At 36.4% G+C, this 12,589-nt stretch overlaps 1 protein-coding gene across 1 annotated transcript in view; it reads left to right on the top strand.

The window, feature by feature from the left end:
* RELL1 (RELT like 1) overlaps positions 1-12,589 on the top strand; it is a 57,188-nt gene that overhangs the window by 27,777 nt on the left and 16,822 nt on the right. Inside the window, exons 3-5 of the mRNA XM_031943942.1 lie at positions 1,293-1,364; positions 7,375-7,432; positions 9,067-9,303. Of these exons, the coding sequence (XP_031799802.1) occupies positions 1,293-1,364; positions 7,375-7,432; positions 9,067-9,303 (367 nt within the window). The remainder of the gene's footprint in view (positions 1-1,292; positions 1,365-7,374; positions 7,433-9,066; positions 9,304-12,589) is intronic.

Here is a 12,589-nt window from a genome sequence, read left to right as displayed (position 1 = left end):
ATTGAAATGTCCATTGACTTTCTTGGACTTTTGGCCATTCCAAGTCAGAAGGTAGCGTTGAAACTATCAGCCTCTCATTTCATGGAGGGCACATCTGAAGACCTAGTTGGCTAGCCTGGAGATATGGAAACGGGTCTGGAGAAGAAAGGGCCATGAGGGGATTTTGGGGAAGAACCAAGAATCAAGATGACATGTCATGGTCATAGAGCTTCAGCTGTTGGGGAGGGGGACAAGAGCCTTACACTCTGCCTTGGGGGCCCCTCATCCAGGACTCTCATCTCTGCCACAAAATGCAGAAAAACTGTATAGTAAAACTGAGATGTGTGTGGACAAACGCGTGGTTTAGGAAGTTCACTTTGACAGCCAAGGCAAGGATGGAGTGGAGTGGGGAGAGATCTTTGACTGCAGACTCACCAGCAGGCTGGTTGTTCAGGTGTGGGGAGGTGAAGGCAGTGTCAGGGGAGAGAAGGGGTTACAAGTGAGACATATTACTAAATCCCTGGCAACAGATGGGCTATGGGGGGAGGGGGGAGTGTACAGCTGAAGGGTTTTCAATGATATATCTTAGGTGATGGGGATCTAGGTGGTTCATTGGATAGAGCACTGTACCCAGAGGAAGACGAGTTCCAATTCAAGGTACAGTGGCTTGGTAATTCTGGTTGAGTTACTTAAGTTTACCTCAGTTTCCTCATCTGTAAAGTGATTTTTAATAATAGCACACACATCCTGGGGACATTGTGAGAATAAATGAAATAGTAATCATAAAGTGCTTAGCATAGCGTCTGGTACATAGTTCGTGCCATAGATTTGTTGTTTTATTGTTATTATTATTGAGTGGATGGTGGTACCAATAGGGAAGGCAAAAGAGGAGAGGGTTTGGGTAGAAAGATAATGAATTCAGTTTGGGACATGTTGAGTTCTCAAGGTGTCTTTGGGACATCTCGTTTAAGATACCCAAAGGTAGTTTGTACATGTAAAACTTTTTTCAATATGGCACATTTTAAAATATGGATAAGCAGTTAAGGAGAAATTCAGAAATAAATAGTGATAATTATTTTATTTTATTACGAATAATCTGAGGAACTATCTGAATACCGTAACATTGCTGGCAAATCCAAGACAAATTTTAAAAATTCAGACTCTCTCACCACTTTACTTATTCCATTGGGTACCCCCTTGACTTTTTTCAGTGGATCTTTTAAATCCTTCAGTTTAAGAGTGAATTTAAGAAATTTCAGAATTGTAGAGAGTGCAAGTAATTTGCTAAAATATCATTTCCTTTTTTCTTTCAGAATTGAATGACAGCATAAATGAGAATAGTGATACTGTTGGACAAATTGTCCATTACATCATGAAAAATGAAGGTATGCTAATTTTAATAACATAATAATATATTTGATAATATGCTAATAGTATTTAAAACCTCTGATAGTATAAAAAAATCTTCAGAACAAATTTTTAATGAGGACTAAATCTGTGAATTCCTTTGGTAATATTAATACCAATTGAAGTAGCAATTACATAGTCAGCCTTTTTTTTGGGGGGGGGGGTAAAGATAACAACTGATTTAATTTACTTTATGAGGGAGTGAACCATTTCACATAATGAAATATTCAGTTAACCAAAGCTTCTGTTTATAAGCACCAAAAGTTCTGGGGGAGAAATGTGAGCATTTTGGATTAAAATATTTTAAATTGGATCTTACCTTTCCTCTGCCTTCCTAAGCTTATTTATTTTTATTATAATAAAACTAAGATAACATGTTACTAAACAATAATTTGCATAATAGAATTTAAAAAGTATATAGAACTTAGAAAAAGCAAAAATGCTTGTTCCAACACTGCCATTATTATTATTTTTATTTGAGAGGCAGTGTGGTATAGTGGAAGGATGTTGGGAGCATTAGTGATATGAGCCTATTATAACAATAGCCCATAGTATTCGTGGTTAGAAATTATTTTAATCTGTGTTGCTGTGTTATTCTCACACTAACCTGTTGGGTAGGTAGGACACCTATTCTTCACATTTTATAGATTGGGGTTCTCAGGCTCAGAGAAATTATCTTGCCCAAAATCATATCAGTTAATGGGTATTGCCTATTATGTGCCAGGAACTGTGCTAGTGTTGGGAATATAAAGACTGATTCCAAGTTAAGTGTTTTTCCTACTTTAGCAGGCTGGGGCAGTCGGATGTGGGATAGTGTGTACTCAGCCCTGTACTCAGGAGGATTAGAGTTCAAATATCACCTCAGACTGTGGGAACTGAGTGTGGAACAAAACGTAGCATTCTCACTCTGTTGTTATTTGCTTGCATTATGCTTTCTTTCTCAGCTTTTCTTTTTCTTCCGTCTTGATCTGATTTTTCTTGTGTAACAAGCTAACTATACAAATATGTATACATATACTGGATCTAACATGTATTTCAACATATTTAACATGTATTGGACTACCTGCCAGCGAGGGGATGGGGGGGGGGTCAAGGAGGGGAAAATTTGGAACAGAAGGTTTTGCAAGAGTCAGTGTTGGGAAAATTACCCATGCATATGCTTTGTGAATAAAAAGCTTTAATAAAAAACAAAAGCAAATAATCACCTCAGACACTTTCGAGCTTTGTGACACTAGCCAAGGCACTTAACCTTTATTTACCTCAGTTTCCTAAAATGAACCAGAGAAGGAAAAGGCAAACCCCTCCAGTATCTTTGGCAAGAAAAACTCCAAATGAAATCCTGACGAATGAAAAACAAGTGAACCAAAAAAACAAAGTCTGTCTTAACCATCACATGTGAATCCTGACTTAATCTTTTCTTGTTTATATAGGGATTAAATGGATTATGTACATCAGTGATGCTCTTAGGGTCTTCTGCTGTCTTGGTACAGAAATAGTCCCAGAATACTGTGCTTTTAGGGTTCTTGGATTTATTTTTGATAATTTTTTTCCTCTCTCTTCTTTTGCTGTCACTTGTTATGGCTATAACTGGGTCATTCTTTAGCTGACATCCTTCTCCAATTTCCTTCTAATTGACTTTTTCCAAGCCACCTTACCTTGCCATCCTAACCCTTATCATCACCAAATATTGCTGCTGTATGCAAATACTTAGATAGTGAGGAAGGGTTCACTTGATATTGGAAAAAGTTCACTTCTCTATTGCCTGAAAATCCACTCAATAAATCCCATGCAATTTACACACAGGGAATATCCACCACTGTCCAAACACCCTCATTTTATTAGAAAATTCCCACAAGTTGCTTATCTGCTTATTTCTAGCCCACAGTAGCTTCTATTTTGAAGTCAAGCTCCTTTCTGACTTCACGGAAAAATATCTTTTTGTGTGTGTGCTTTTTTTTTTAATCACATGTTCAACTTGATTTCTTTTCTTACTTAGTATTTTATTTTTTTCTAATTACATATAAAGATAATTTTCAGCATTCATTTTTGTAAGATTTTGATTTCCAAATTTTTCTCTTCCTCCCTTCCTTTCCTCTTCCCAAGACAGACAGTAAGTAATCTGGTATAAGCTATACAAGTGTAATCATGCTAAATGCATTTCTGCACTAGTCATGTTGCGAAAGAATCAGAAAAGGAAAAAAACCACAAGAAAGAAAAAAGAAACAAATAAAAGTGAAAATAGCATGCTTCGGATTGCATTTAGACTCTGTAGTTCTTTTTCTGGATGTACATAGCATTTTCCATCACTAGTCTTTTGGAATTGTCTTGGATCATTGTATTTCTGAGAAGAGCTAAGTCTATCATGATTGATCACTGCACCACAACAATACTGCTGAGAGTATTCTCTTGGTTCTGCTCACTTCACTGAACATCAGTTCTCCTAAGTCTTGCCAGGTTTTTCTGGAATCCACTTGCTCATCATTTTGTAGAGAACAATAGTAGGGAAAATATCTTTATCTTACAACCAGCTCTGCCAACCTAACCGATGGTAATATCAACTTTTTGTTGATATTCGTCTTTGTTCATTTCCCTGAAATTCTTTTTGTATCCCTGGTGGAATGAAGGTTAAATTTTGATACTAATGTACTTTTAATGATGTTCTTATTCATATATTAATCACATCCTGGCTGTTGCAACTCCATTTTGATTTGTCTGGGCAAGCTGTCTTTTATGGGATAGACTTTTAGCAGCTGCTCCAGAAATCATTAATCTCCTATAATTCCTTGGGCTTTGACTAAACATAATACCACCTCACTCCCCAGTTGTTATTAGAATTGTCGCCTCTTGGGTTCTGCTGCTAGTTTCCTTTCCTGGTAGGAAGACCAGGAAATGGCTGTTGCTGCTGGAGCTTGGGTATGCTAAGGAACTTGGATTGTCTGCCAAGGTAGAAAGTGCCAAGGTAGAGATGCAAATACTCAGCTGGCAGGCCCTGATTATTTATAAAGGGAAAGGGACTTTCTAGGCAGCTTCTCCTTTGGGCTTCAGAATTTTAAATTCAGGTTACAAATTAGTAGAATAAAAAGAGAGCCAGACTTGGAGCCAAGAAGGCCTGATTCAGGTCTAATCCAGTTTCTGATTCATGGTGACTGTATGACCCTGGGAAAATTATTTAACTTCTCAGTGCTTTAGGCATTTTTTTTTTTAAGATCATAAATTGCAGAGAATGCATGTGCTCATTTGCATTATTAGAGGGATTTTTCTCTCTTAGACATTTCCTATACTAATGAAATCATTGGACTAAACTCTGTCACAAAGGAGAAACTTTCTAAATAGTTATGTAATTGGGTAGCTCTTTCAAAGAGTTATCAAGATGATTGTTTCTAATAATGTAACTAAGGTTTCCATGACTCATTATGCATAGGTATATAGAGACTTGAGTAACTGGACTTTTCAGGAAAGGCTATGAAAGATGATAGTAATTTTGCCTGTTGAATGAATGCCTTGGGGGAAAAGTACTGGTGATAGCGTCAGTTTTCTCCCCTCAGACACAGATGAGTGTTGTTCAGGGAAAAGTAGACGGAAGTCGGGAGAGGAAGGGCATTTTCCTGGAAATTTCTTCTAATTGAAGGTTTTTTTCAGGCCTCCAAATTCCATTCTTTCATCCATTTCCTGTATGCTCCAGTTAGCAAAGGAATAATGATTTAAAGGAAGTCAGTTTACAGATGATCATCAGCTATAAGTAAGTTCTTTTGGAGATGAAGGAAATGTAGAAATAGGAATGTCAAAGAAGATTAATTAGTGTGTTGTTTACGGTATTGATGTTTATGATAGTAAGCAAAGCGTTTATGTTGAATTTTTCTCATCCAAGGTAACTCGTACAACTTTCTGAAGGTTTCCCATGCTAGATTTAGCAAAGGCATTTCTAGAAGCTTTGGGTATTTTGTTATATTGCATAGAGCAGGGCTTTTTAGCTTTTGCATATTATGGACCTTTTTGGTATAATGGTTTTTATTGTATAAAATAAAATCCATAAGATCACAAAGAAAATTAGTTCTATTGAAATAGCTATCAAAATATATTTTTAAATGTTTCTGGATCATTTCAAGAGCTCTGGTATAGAGATTCTAGCTGTAGGACTGATGGACATTTGGGTTCTAAGGTAGAGAATAGAAAAAGCTTTGTTTGCTTCCCTGAAAAGAATAACAACTGCCTTTGATAGCATGTAAGGACCTCTCCTTTTTGGAATTGCTTTCAGGACAAACAAGGAGAATATTTAGCAGGAATTTCTGGCAAATCATGGGAATTCAGAGCACTATAATCTATAAAAACTAAGAGGTTCACAAAAGTAGAAATTATAAATGTGAAAAAATTTTAGAGGCAGTGCAGTGTAGTGGATGAAATTTTAAATTTGAAAACAGGAAAATCTAGATTCAAATTCTACCTTCTCTATGTATAAGCTGTGTGACTGGTTTTTTGACCCTTGGTTTTCTCATCAGTAAAAGGGAATTGATACAGCTTTATCATTAACATGGTAAGGCAAGGAAATAATCTTCCTTAAATTAAAATCAAACACACACAATTTTACTTTATTTCCATTTCTGCATTCTCTCCTCATTTTCTCTTCCCCAATCTCTAACCATTGAGGAGGCAAGAAAAATAAAATCCATTACAAATATGTAAAATTAAGCAAAATAAATTCCAATTTAGTCATGTCCAAGAAAGGAAAGGAAGGCAGAAAAATATGTTTCAATCTGTACTCTTGAGTTCACCAGCTATTTTTAGAGAGAACATTTTTTATGAGTTTTTTTGGAATTATGGTTTGTCATTGTGTTGATCAAAATATTTAATGTGGTCTTAATTTAAATACAATAAAATATCAATAAATATAACTCACATAGATAAAACCTTTTTGAGAGTTCTCAGAAAATTTTAAGAGTACAAAGGAATCTTGACATGATCAGATCTGTACTTTTGGAAGGTTTATTTAGCAGTAATATGGAGTATTTATTAGAGAAGGAAAAATTGGAAGCAGAGAAACTATTAAGAAGGCTGTATTACAGTAATCTAGATAAAAAATTATAAAGAGCTGAACTAAGATGGTGGCTATAGACATGTAAAGCAGAAAAGAGATTTGAGACCTGTTAGGAGATAAAATTGGTAAGTATTTGGCAACTGATTAGATATGGGGAAGTGAGAAAGTAAAGCAATGAAGATTACACTTTGAAAACTTGAATGACTGGGCTATAACCATGCCTAGGGTGTAAGACATGGATGGTGATCCACCAAAGTGGATGAGAAGGAGGGATCAGACAGGCAAAACAATGAAAAGGTGTCATGGAATTCAAAGAGGAGAATATAGATAGAAAATGGAGTGGGCAATAGTATTGGGACCTCAAGAATGAGGATTCAACAAAGGCTATTGGACTTAACCATTAACTTTGGTCATAACTGTTTCAATTGAATATCGAATATAGAAGTCACATTACAAGGGATTTATTAATGAGTGAGATGGGAGGGATTGGAGGCAATAAATGCAGACAACTTCTAAGAGTTGGGTAGTGAGATAGAAAGAGAGATGGAGGAAGATAACTGGAGGAGATGGCAGAGAGTCAAAAATAGCAAGAAATGGGCATGTATATAGGCAGTGGGGAAGAATACCCATCTGTTAAAATGGATATTAATCCTTGAAGGTGAAGGACAAATACTGATGTTCTTTTATTTTTTTTAAATCAACGGGAAATGTATTTTTCTTTAGGCTAGATGCTCTTTGCTTGCTATTAACTTCTCATGTAACTTTTGAAGGCTTTGTTGGCCAAATCTGCTAATTACTTGCTTTGTAACCTTTTGAAAATCAGAGTTTAATCTTTTCATCTGTAAGACTAGGAGGCTGGATCAGAACATCCATAAAATTCTCTCTGGCTCTATAATTATATGATTGTGCATTTCATACAGTCAAATATAATTACCATTCTATTTTTTTTTTGGTAGCAAATGCTGATGTTTTAAAGGCCATGGTGGCAGATAACAGCGTATGTGATCCTGAAAGGTGAGACCTTTTTTTTTTTTCTTTAAAGGAAGTCTTTTCATTTAATTGCTCAAATTTAGTGACTGTTTGCTACTTTTCTTTTGCAATGGTCTTTATCTTAAGTATTGTTCATCGATGGTAAAAAAAAAGATAGTCATTAATGTGTCTATTTAGGAGATATTTATTACATGTGAAACATTATTTCAATAACATTCATTCTAGACTGTGGCTCTTGAATATTATGTCTCTGAATAAATTGGCTTGAGATAATTGAGCATAGAATTTTTACAGAAATTGCTAAAAATCTATGTGTGATATTTTTACTATCATTTTCCCCAGGAGATGGCTATTAAAAACATATCTTTAAAGAAAATACCACTTGAAATTCAAATGGGCAGTAAAAATATAACTCAGATAAAAGTCATATAACAAGTTTTCTTATGTGTGTGTGTGAGAGAGAGAGAAAGAGAGAGAGAGCCAGAGAGAGAACCAGAGAAAGAGATAGAGAGGTGTGTGTGTGTGTGTGTGTATATACACGTATACATACACATATATTTCTCTGTGTCTCTCCCAAGCTGATATACATATGTTTGTCACCATTATGATCTTTCTTTCCTTAAGACTTAAGTGAAATGCTGTAACAACTCTTTCCCCAAATCTCCTTCCATCCTTCCTAGTAAGAGTTAATTGATAAGTGGCAATCTCCCTTGTTTGTGAGGGTTGGCTCATGGTAATGTGTCTAATGACAATTAACCCAGAAGAAAATGACACACCAATTAGAAAGATTGCCAAGTCCTTCTAATTTACTTTTGTTGCGGGGTATGGAGAGGATAACAAACCAGCAAGATTTCCATGAGGTCAGGATGAATAACTTCCTTCTCCCTCTTGCTACACATTTATTGCTGCAGGATTGGATGCTTAATTTTGGAACTTTATTTTTTCTCAGAAAAAAAAAAAAACAGTAAGGAAGGAAGGAAAGGAGGAGGAAGGAGAGGAAGAAAGAAGAGAGTAAGGAAAAAGAGAGGAGAGAGGGAGGAAAGAAGAAAAGGAGGGAGGAAGGAAGACAGGAAAGGAAGGAAGGAAGACAGGAAAGGAAGGAAGGAAGGGAGAGAGAGAGAGAGGAAGGAAAGAAAGGAGAGAAGGAGGGAAGGAAGAAGGAAGGAAAGAAAGGAGGAAAGAAAAAGGAAGGAAGGAAGGAAAGAAAGAAAGAAAGAAGTCCAGTCCTCTCTTAAGACATGTCAAATTAAGATTTGGTTTTGTCTAGCCCTGAGGGCACATGTTTTTAGGTATCTATGCTCAAGTTAAAGCAAAAACTCAACAGTGAATGAGAAATAGTATCCTATAGGTTCCACCAGTGAGTGTATTAAAAATAGAGAAAGAAAACTACCCTTTCAAGTAAAGCAGAATATCATCAAGTGAGCCAATTTTAAAATTTTCAGATGATTTCATGATAACATTAGATTCTGTGAGGGAGAAAAAGGCTTGTGTTTTTTTAGGGAAAGCGAAATGTGAACAAATGTGTATTGAAACCCTTGTGCTTAAAGTACAATTTACAAAGCATGTTTAGATCACTGAGGTGGGCATTTTTTTTATTTGTGTGTAAATCTGCTCCTGAACTGACATGAGATTTTTCCCAATTTGATTCCCCTCTGCAGTCCTCTGACTCCCAGTACTCCGGGCAGCCCTCCAGTGAGTCCGGGCCCCTTGTCCCCAGGCGGGACTCCAGGGAAGCATATGTGTGGCCACCATCTCCACACCGTTGGAGGGGCAGTAGAAAGAGATGTATGTCAGCGCTGCAGACATAAGCGGTGGCACTTCATAAAACCAAGCAGCAGATCTAAAGAAGGAAGAAGCCGGCGACAAGGAGAAGTGACGGTTCTTTCTGTTGGCAGGCAAGAAGCGTCTCCTATCTTTTACTTCTGATTTTGATCATTTGGAACTGGCTTGTACTCATGAATCTGCTACATCCCTTTGTCATCCACACTGTGTGCTTGTCCATGTTTTTGACGATTTCTTTTTCCCGCTCTCCAACCTCTTACAATAATGAAAAACTCCATTTTGGCAGTAAACAGGCTGGTAGAAGGTAGCCACAAAAGGACTCCCCTCTAGGAGAAGCTTGAGGCTCCGGGTTGGGACTCTGGGCGGGAATTTTACATTTCACTAGAGCAGATAGCACAATACTGTCATCGTCAGCCCATGTGAATTCATTGCTTACTTTTCCATACTGTAAGATTGAAATCCCTTCTGTTCAGTGATATTTGGCTCTGATGTTAGCCTGCTGCTAGAAAAGAGAGAGAGATTTGAATAGCATTTGGGGATTTTTTTTTCATTGCCTTGCAATTTAACAATTGCAATTCAGCAAAGAAAAGGCAACGAAAGGTGCTCTGAAATGGTGAGCCCTTCGAGTTCTTAATAAGATGTGCTATGAAAGGGCTTTTTCATTCAAAAGCTTGATTTTGAGAGAAGCAAAGGAGGTTAAGGTTTTTGTATTTGATGGCAAAATTTAACGTCAACTAGGTAGCCATTCATTTCCGATCTGAGCATTTCTGGTTCAAGGCAATTGTACAATTCAAGTCATTCCTATTTGTTGGCTTCAGTATTGAAAATAAAAGCCAACTCATGACCTAAAGGCCCCTGAACATCTGTCAGAAAGATGAAACTGAACTGAAATCTCAAATCCTCATGAAATATAAAGAAGAAAGTTCAAAGGACTCTGGGATGGGAAGCCGGATCAAGGTCACTTTTGTACTGGAACACCCTGGGTAGCACTCAAAGGCACAGGAAGCTTGAAAGGTGTTTAAAAATAATTCGAGGTGGGGATTATTCAGGCCCGTCAGGGAGACAAATTCTTGAGTGTTAAACACAAAATGCTTAAATTTATTTCAGCTTTGATTTTAAAAACATTTTATTGTAGAATTTGATACTCTACCAGCATAAGGTGATTATGATATATGATATCACATGATAATTGTATTAGGTGTGAAAGGAAATGTCATTATCAATGAGGAAACCATTAAGGAGATGGTGTTTGATGGGTAGAAATTCAGTAGATTGAAGTTGGACAGGATGTTTGTAAATAAAAATACAGATGTGAGTATAGCAATTATCTTCCTGTACTGCCCAGCAAATTATTGTACAAATTACTACATGGAATAAGGTACTTGTAAAAGAAGCATTTATGATGATGAGGGAAAGGAGATTCCCATGAGGCAATGGCTTGCACTTTGCCACTCCCATTACCCTGTGTGTGGTAAGGACATGAAGTGTAATGGGAGGTACTTTGAGTTGTGTTTCAAGAGCTGGAAAAAGGAAAATCAGCCCCAAACTGATTGATGGAAGAGAATGGGACCAGTGAAATATGAAGGGGTTTAAATATGGAAAATGGTATTCTCTTAAGTGTTCACCAGTTTCAGCTGGCTTATATGGACCCCTTTATTTTCCCTGGGGATTTCTTTTATGAGATTTCTAAATTCTATTTTTTTTTTAAATCTCCCATTCTCTCTCTCTCTCTCTCTCTCTCTCTCGTTCTCTTTCCCTCTCTTTCTTCCATAAAACATATTTTTAAATATTAGAATGATCACTAGTCCAAAATTTTTGATAGACTTTTTGTACAGTCATCTTGTTAATTTTGTTGTTATTCAATTGTTTTTCATTTGTGTTCAAATCTTCTTGATCCCATTTGGGGTTTTCTTGGCAAAGATATGAACTGGTTTGCCATTTCCTTCTCCACCTCATTTTACAGATGGAGAAACTGAGGCAAACAGGGTTAAGTGACTTGTTCAAGGTAACCCTCTGAGGCTAGATTTGAACCCAGAGAAATGAGTGTTCTTCCCTCCAAGTCTGGCACTCTGTGCACTGTCCCGCCCTTGTTGCTCTGGTAGTTTTATTCAGGAGCTCTCTTCCCAAGGTTCTCTTCATCTTATTGGACTTGACTCTTTGTGGCCCATAGAGAGACAATTTTAGAGCTGCAGAGGTGCGGTAGCTTTTGCTAAACCCTCCTACTCATGAACATGTCAGAAGTGGTAGAAACCTGTAGCTTTTGCAGAGACAATGCCTTTTATTTACTTTCCAAAAAAATAATCTTAGGATATGATGAAAGGTAAAGCTTCTATATACTAGAGAGACCACATTCCTTTAAGTGGCCCAGCTCAGAGCTCAGGGGACCCTCTGATGTTGGTGACTGAGCTTTTAAGTCTTGTTACTTTGTGGTGCTCTTGTGGTCAGCCACACACAAAAAGCCAATCATATGACCCACAAAGAAAATTGTTTGCAACAATTTTCCCATTTTTCCTCAAAGTATAAGTGATAATTTCATTTTGGATGGAGAGAGTTCAGGTCAAAGAATATTTTAGAAAGGTAGAAGTACAATTAGTTTGGGAAAGGGCTATGAAAGACTGTATGTAGCTTTATATTATAAATTATTTTATATAAGATATGTAGTTATACTATATAATTATAAATTATATTACTTTAAAATTATACATTAAAATTACATGTAATTTTACTTCACAAAATTTAGTATTTACTAATACACTCTTTCATGTTAAAATTATATGAAGTGATGATTATATTCATGTACATGATTAAGATGATATAATAATTATATTAATATAAAATAGCATATGGGCAGCTAGGTGGTACAATAAATAGAGTGCTCAATCAAGATTGAGGAAGACCTCTTTCTGAATTCAAATCTGGCCTTAGACACTTCCTAGATGTGTGAACCTGGGCAAGTCACTTAACCCTGTTTGCCTCAGTTTTTCCATCTGTAAAATGAGCAGGAGAAGGAAATGGCAACTCACTTTAGTTTTCTTTGCCAAGAAAACCCAAGTCAGTTAACGAAAAGTCAGATAGGATTGAAAAACAACTGAAAAATAACAAATGTAGCATATATCATAGTAATATTAATAATATAGTAATGTAATAATATAAATGATGTTACATATTTAAACACCCTCCTTAATCTTCTGTTATTCTGCCTTAAAGAATATTGATCTAATTCAGTGTCCTTCCATAATTTAAAACAACCATCACCACAATACACCTTTGACTAAAATTGAGGTTTGGATGGACATCAGTCGTACCACTTTCTCTAGAATCCAGCTAGTAGGCAACCAGCGTTTTATTAAGCACTTAATACAAATAAAAACAAAAAAGGTTCTTTCCCTAAAAGAGCTT

Source organism: Sarcophilus harrisii, chromosome 6 (genome assembly GCF_902635505.1).
Source record: "Sarcophilus harrisii chromosome 6, mSarHar1.11, whole genome shotgun sequence".
Lineage (NCBI taxonomy): Eukaryota > Metazoa > Chordata > Mammalia > Dasyuromorphia > Dasyuridae > Sarcophilus > Sarcophilus harrisii.
This window is presented reverse-complemented; position numbering and strand designations above follow the sequence as displayed.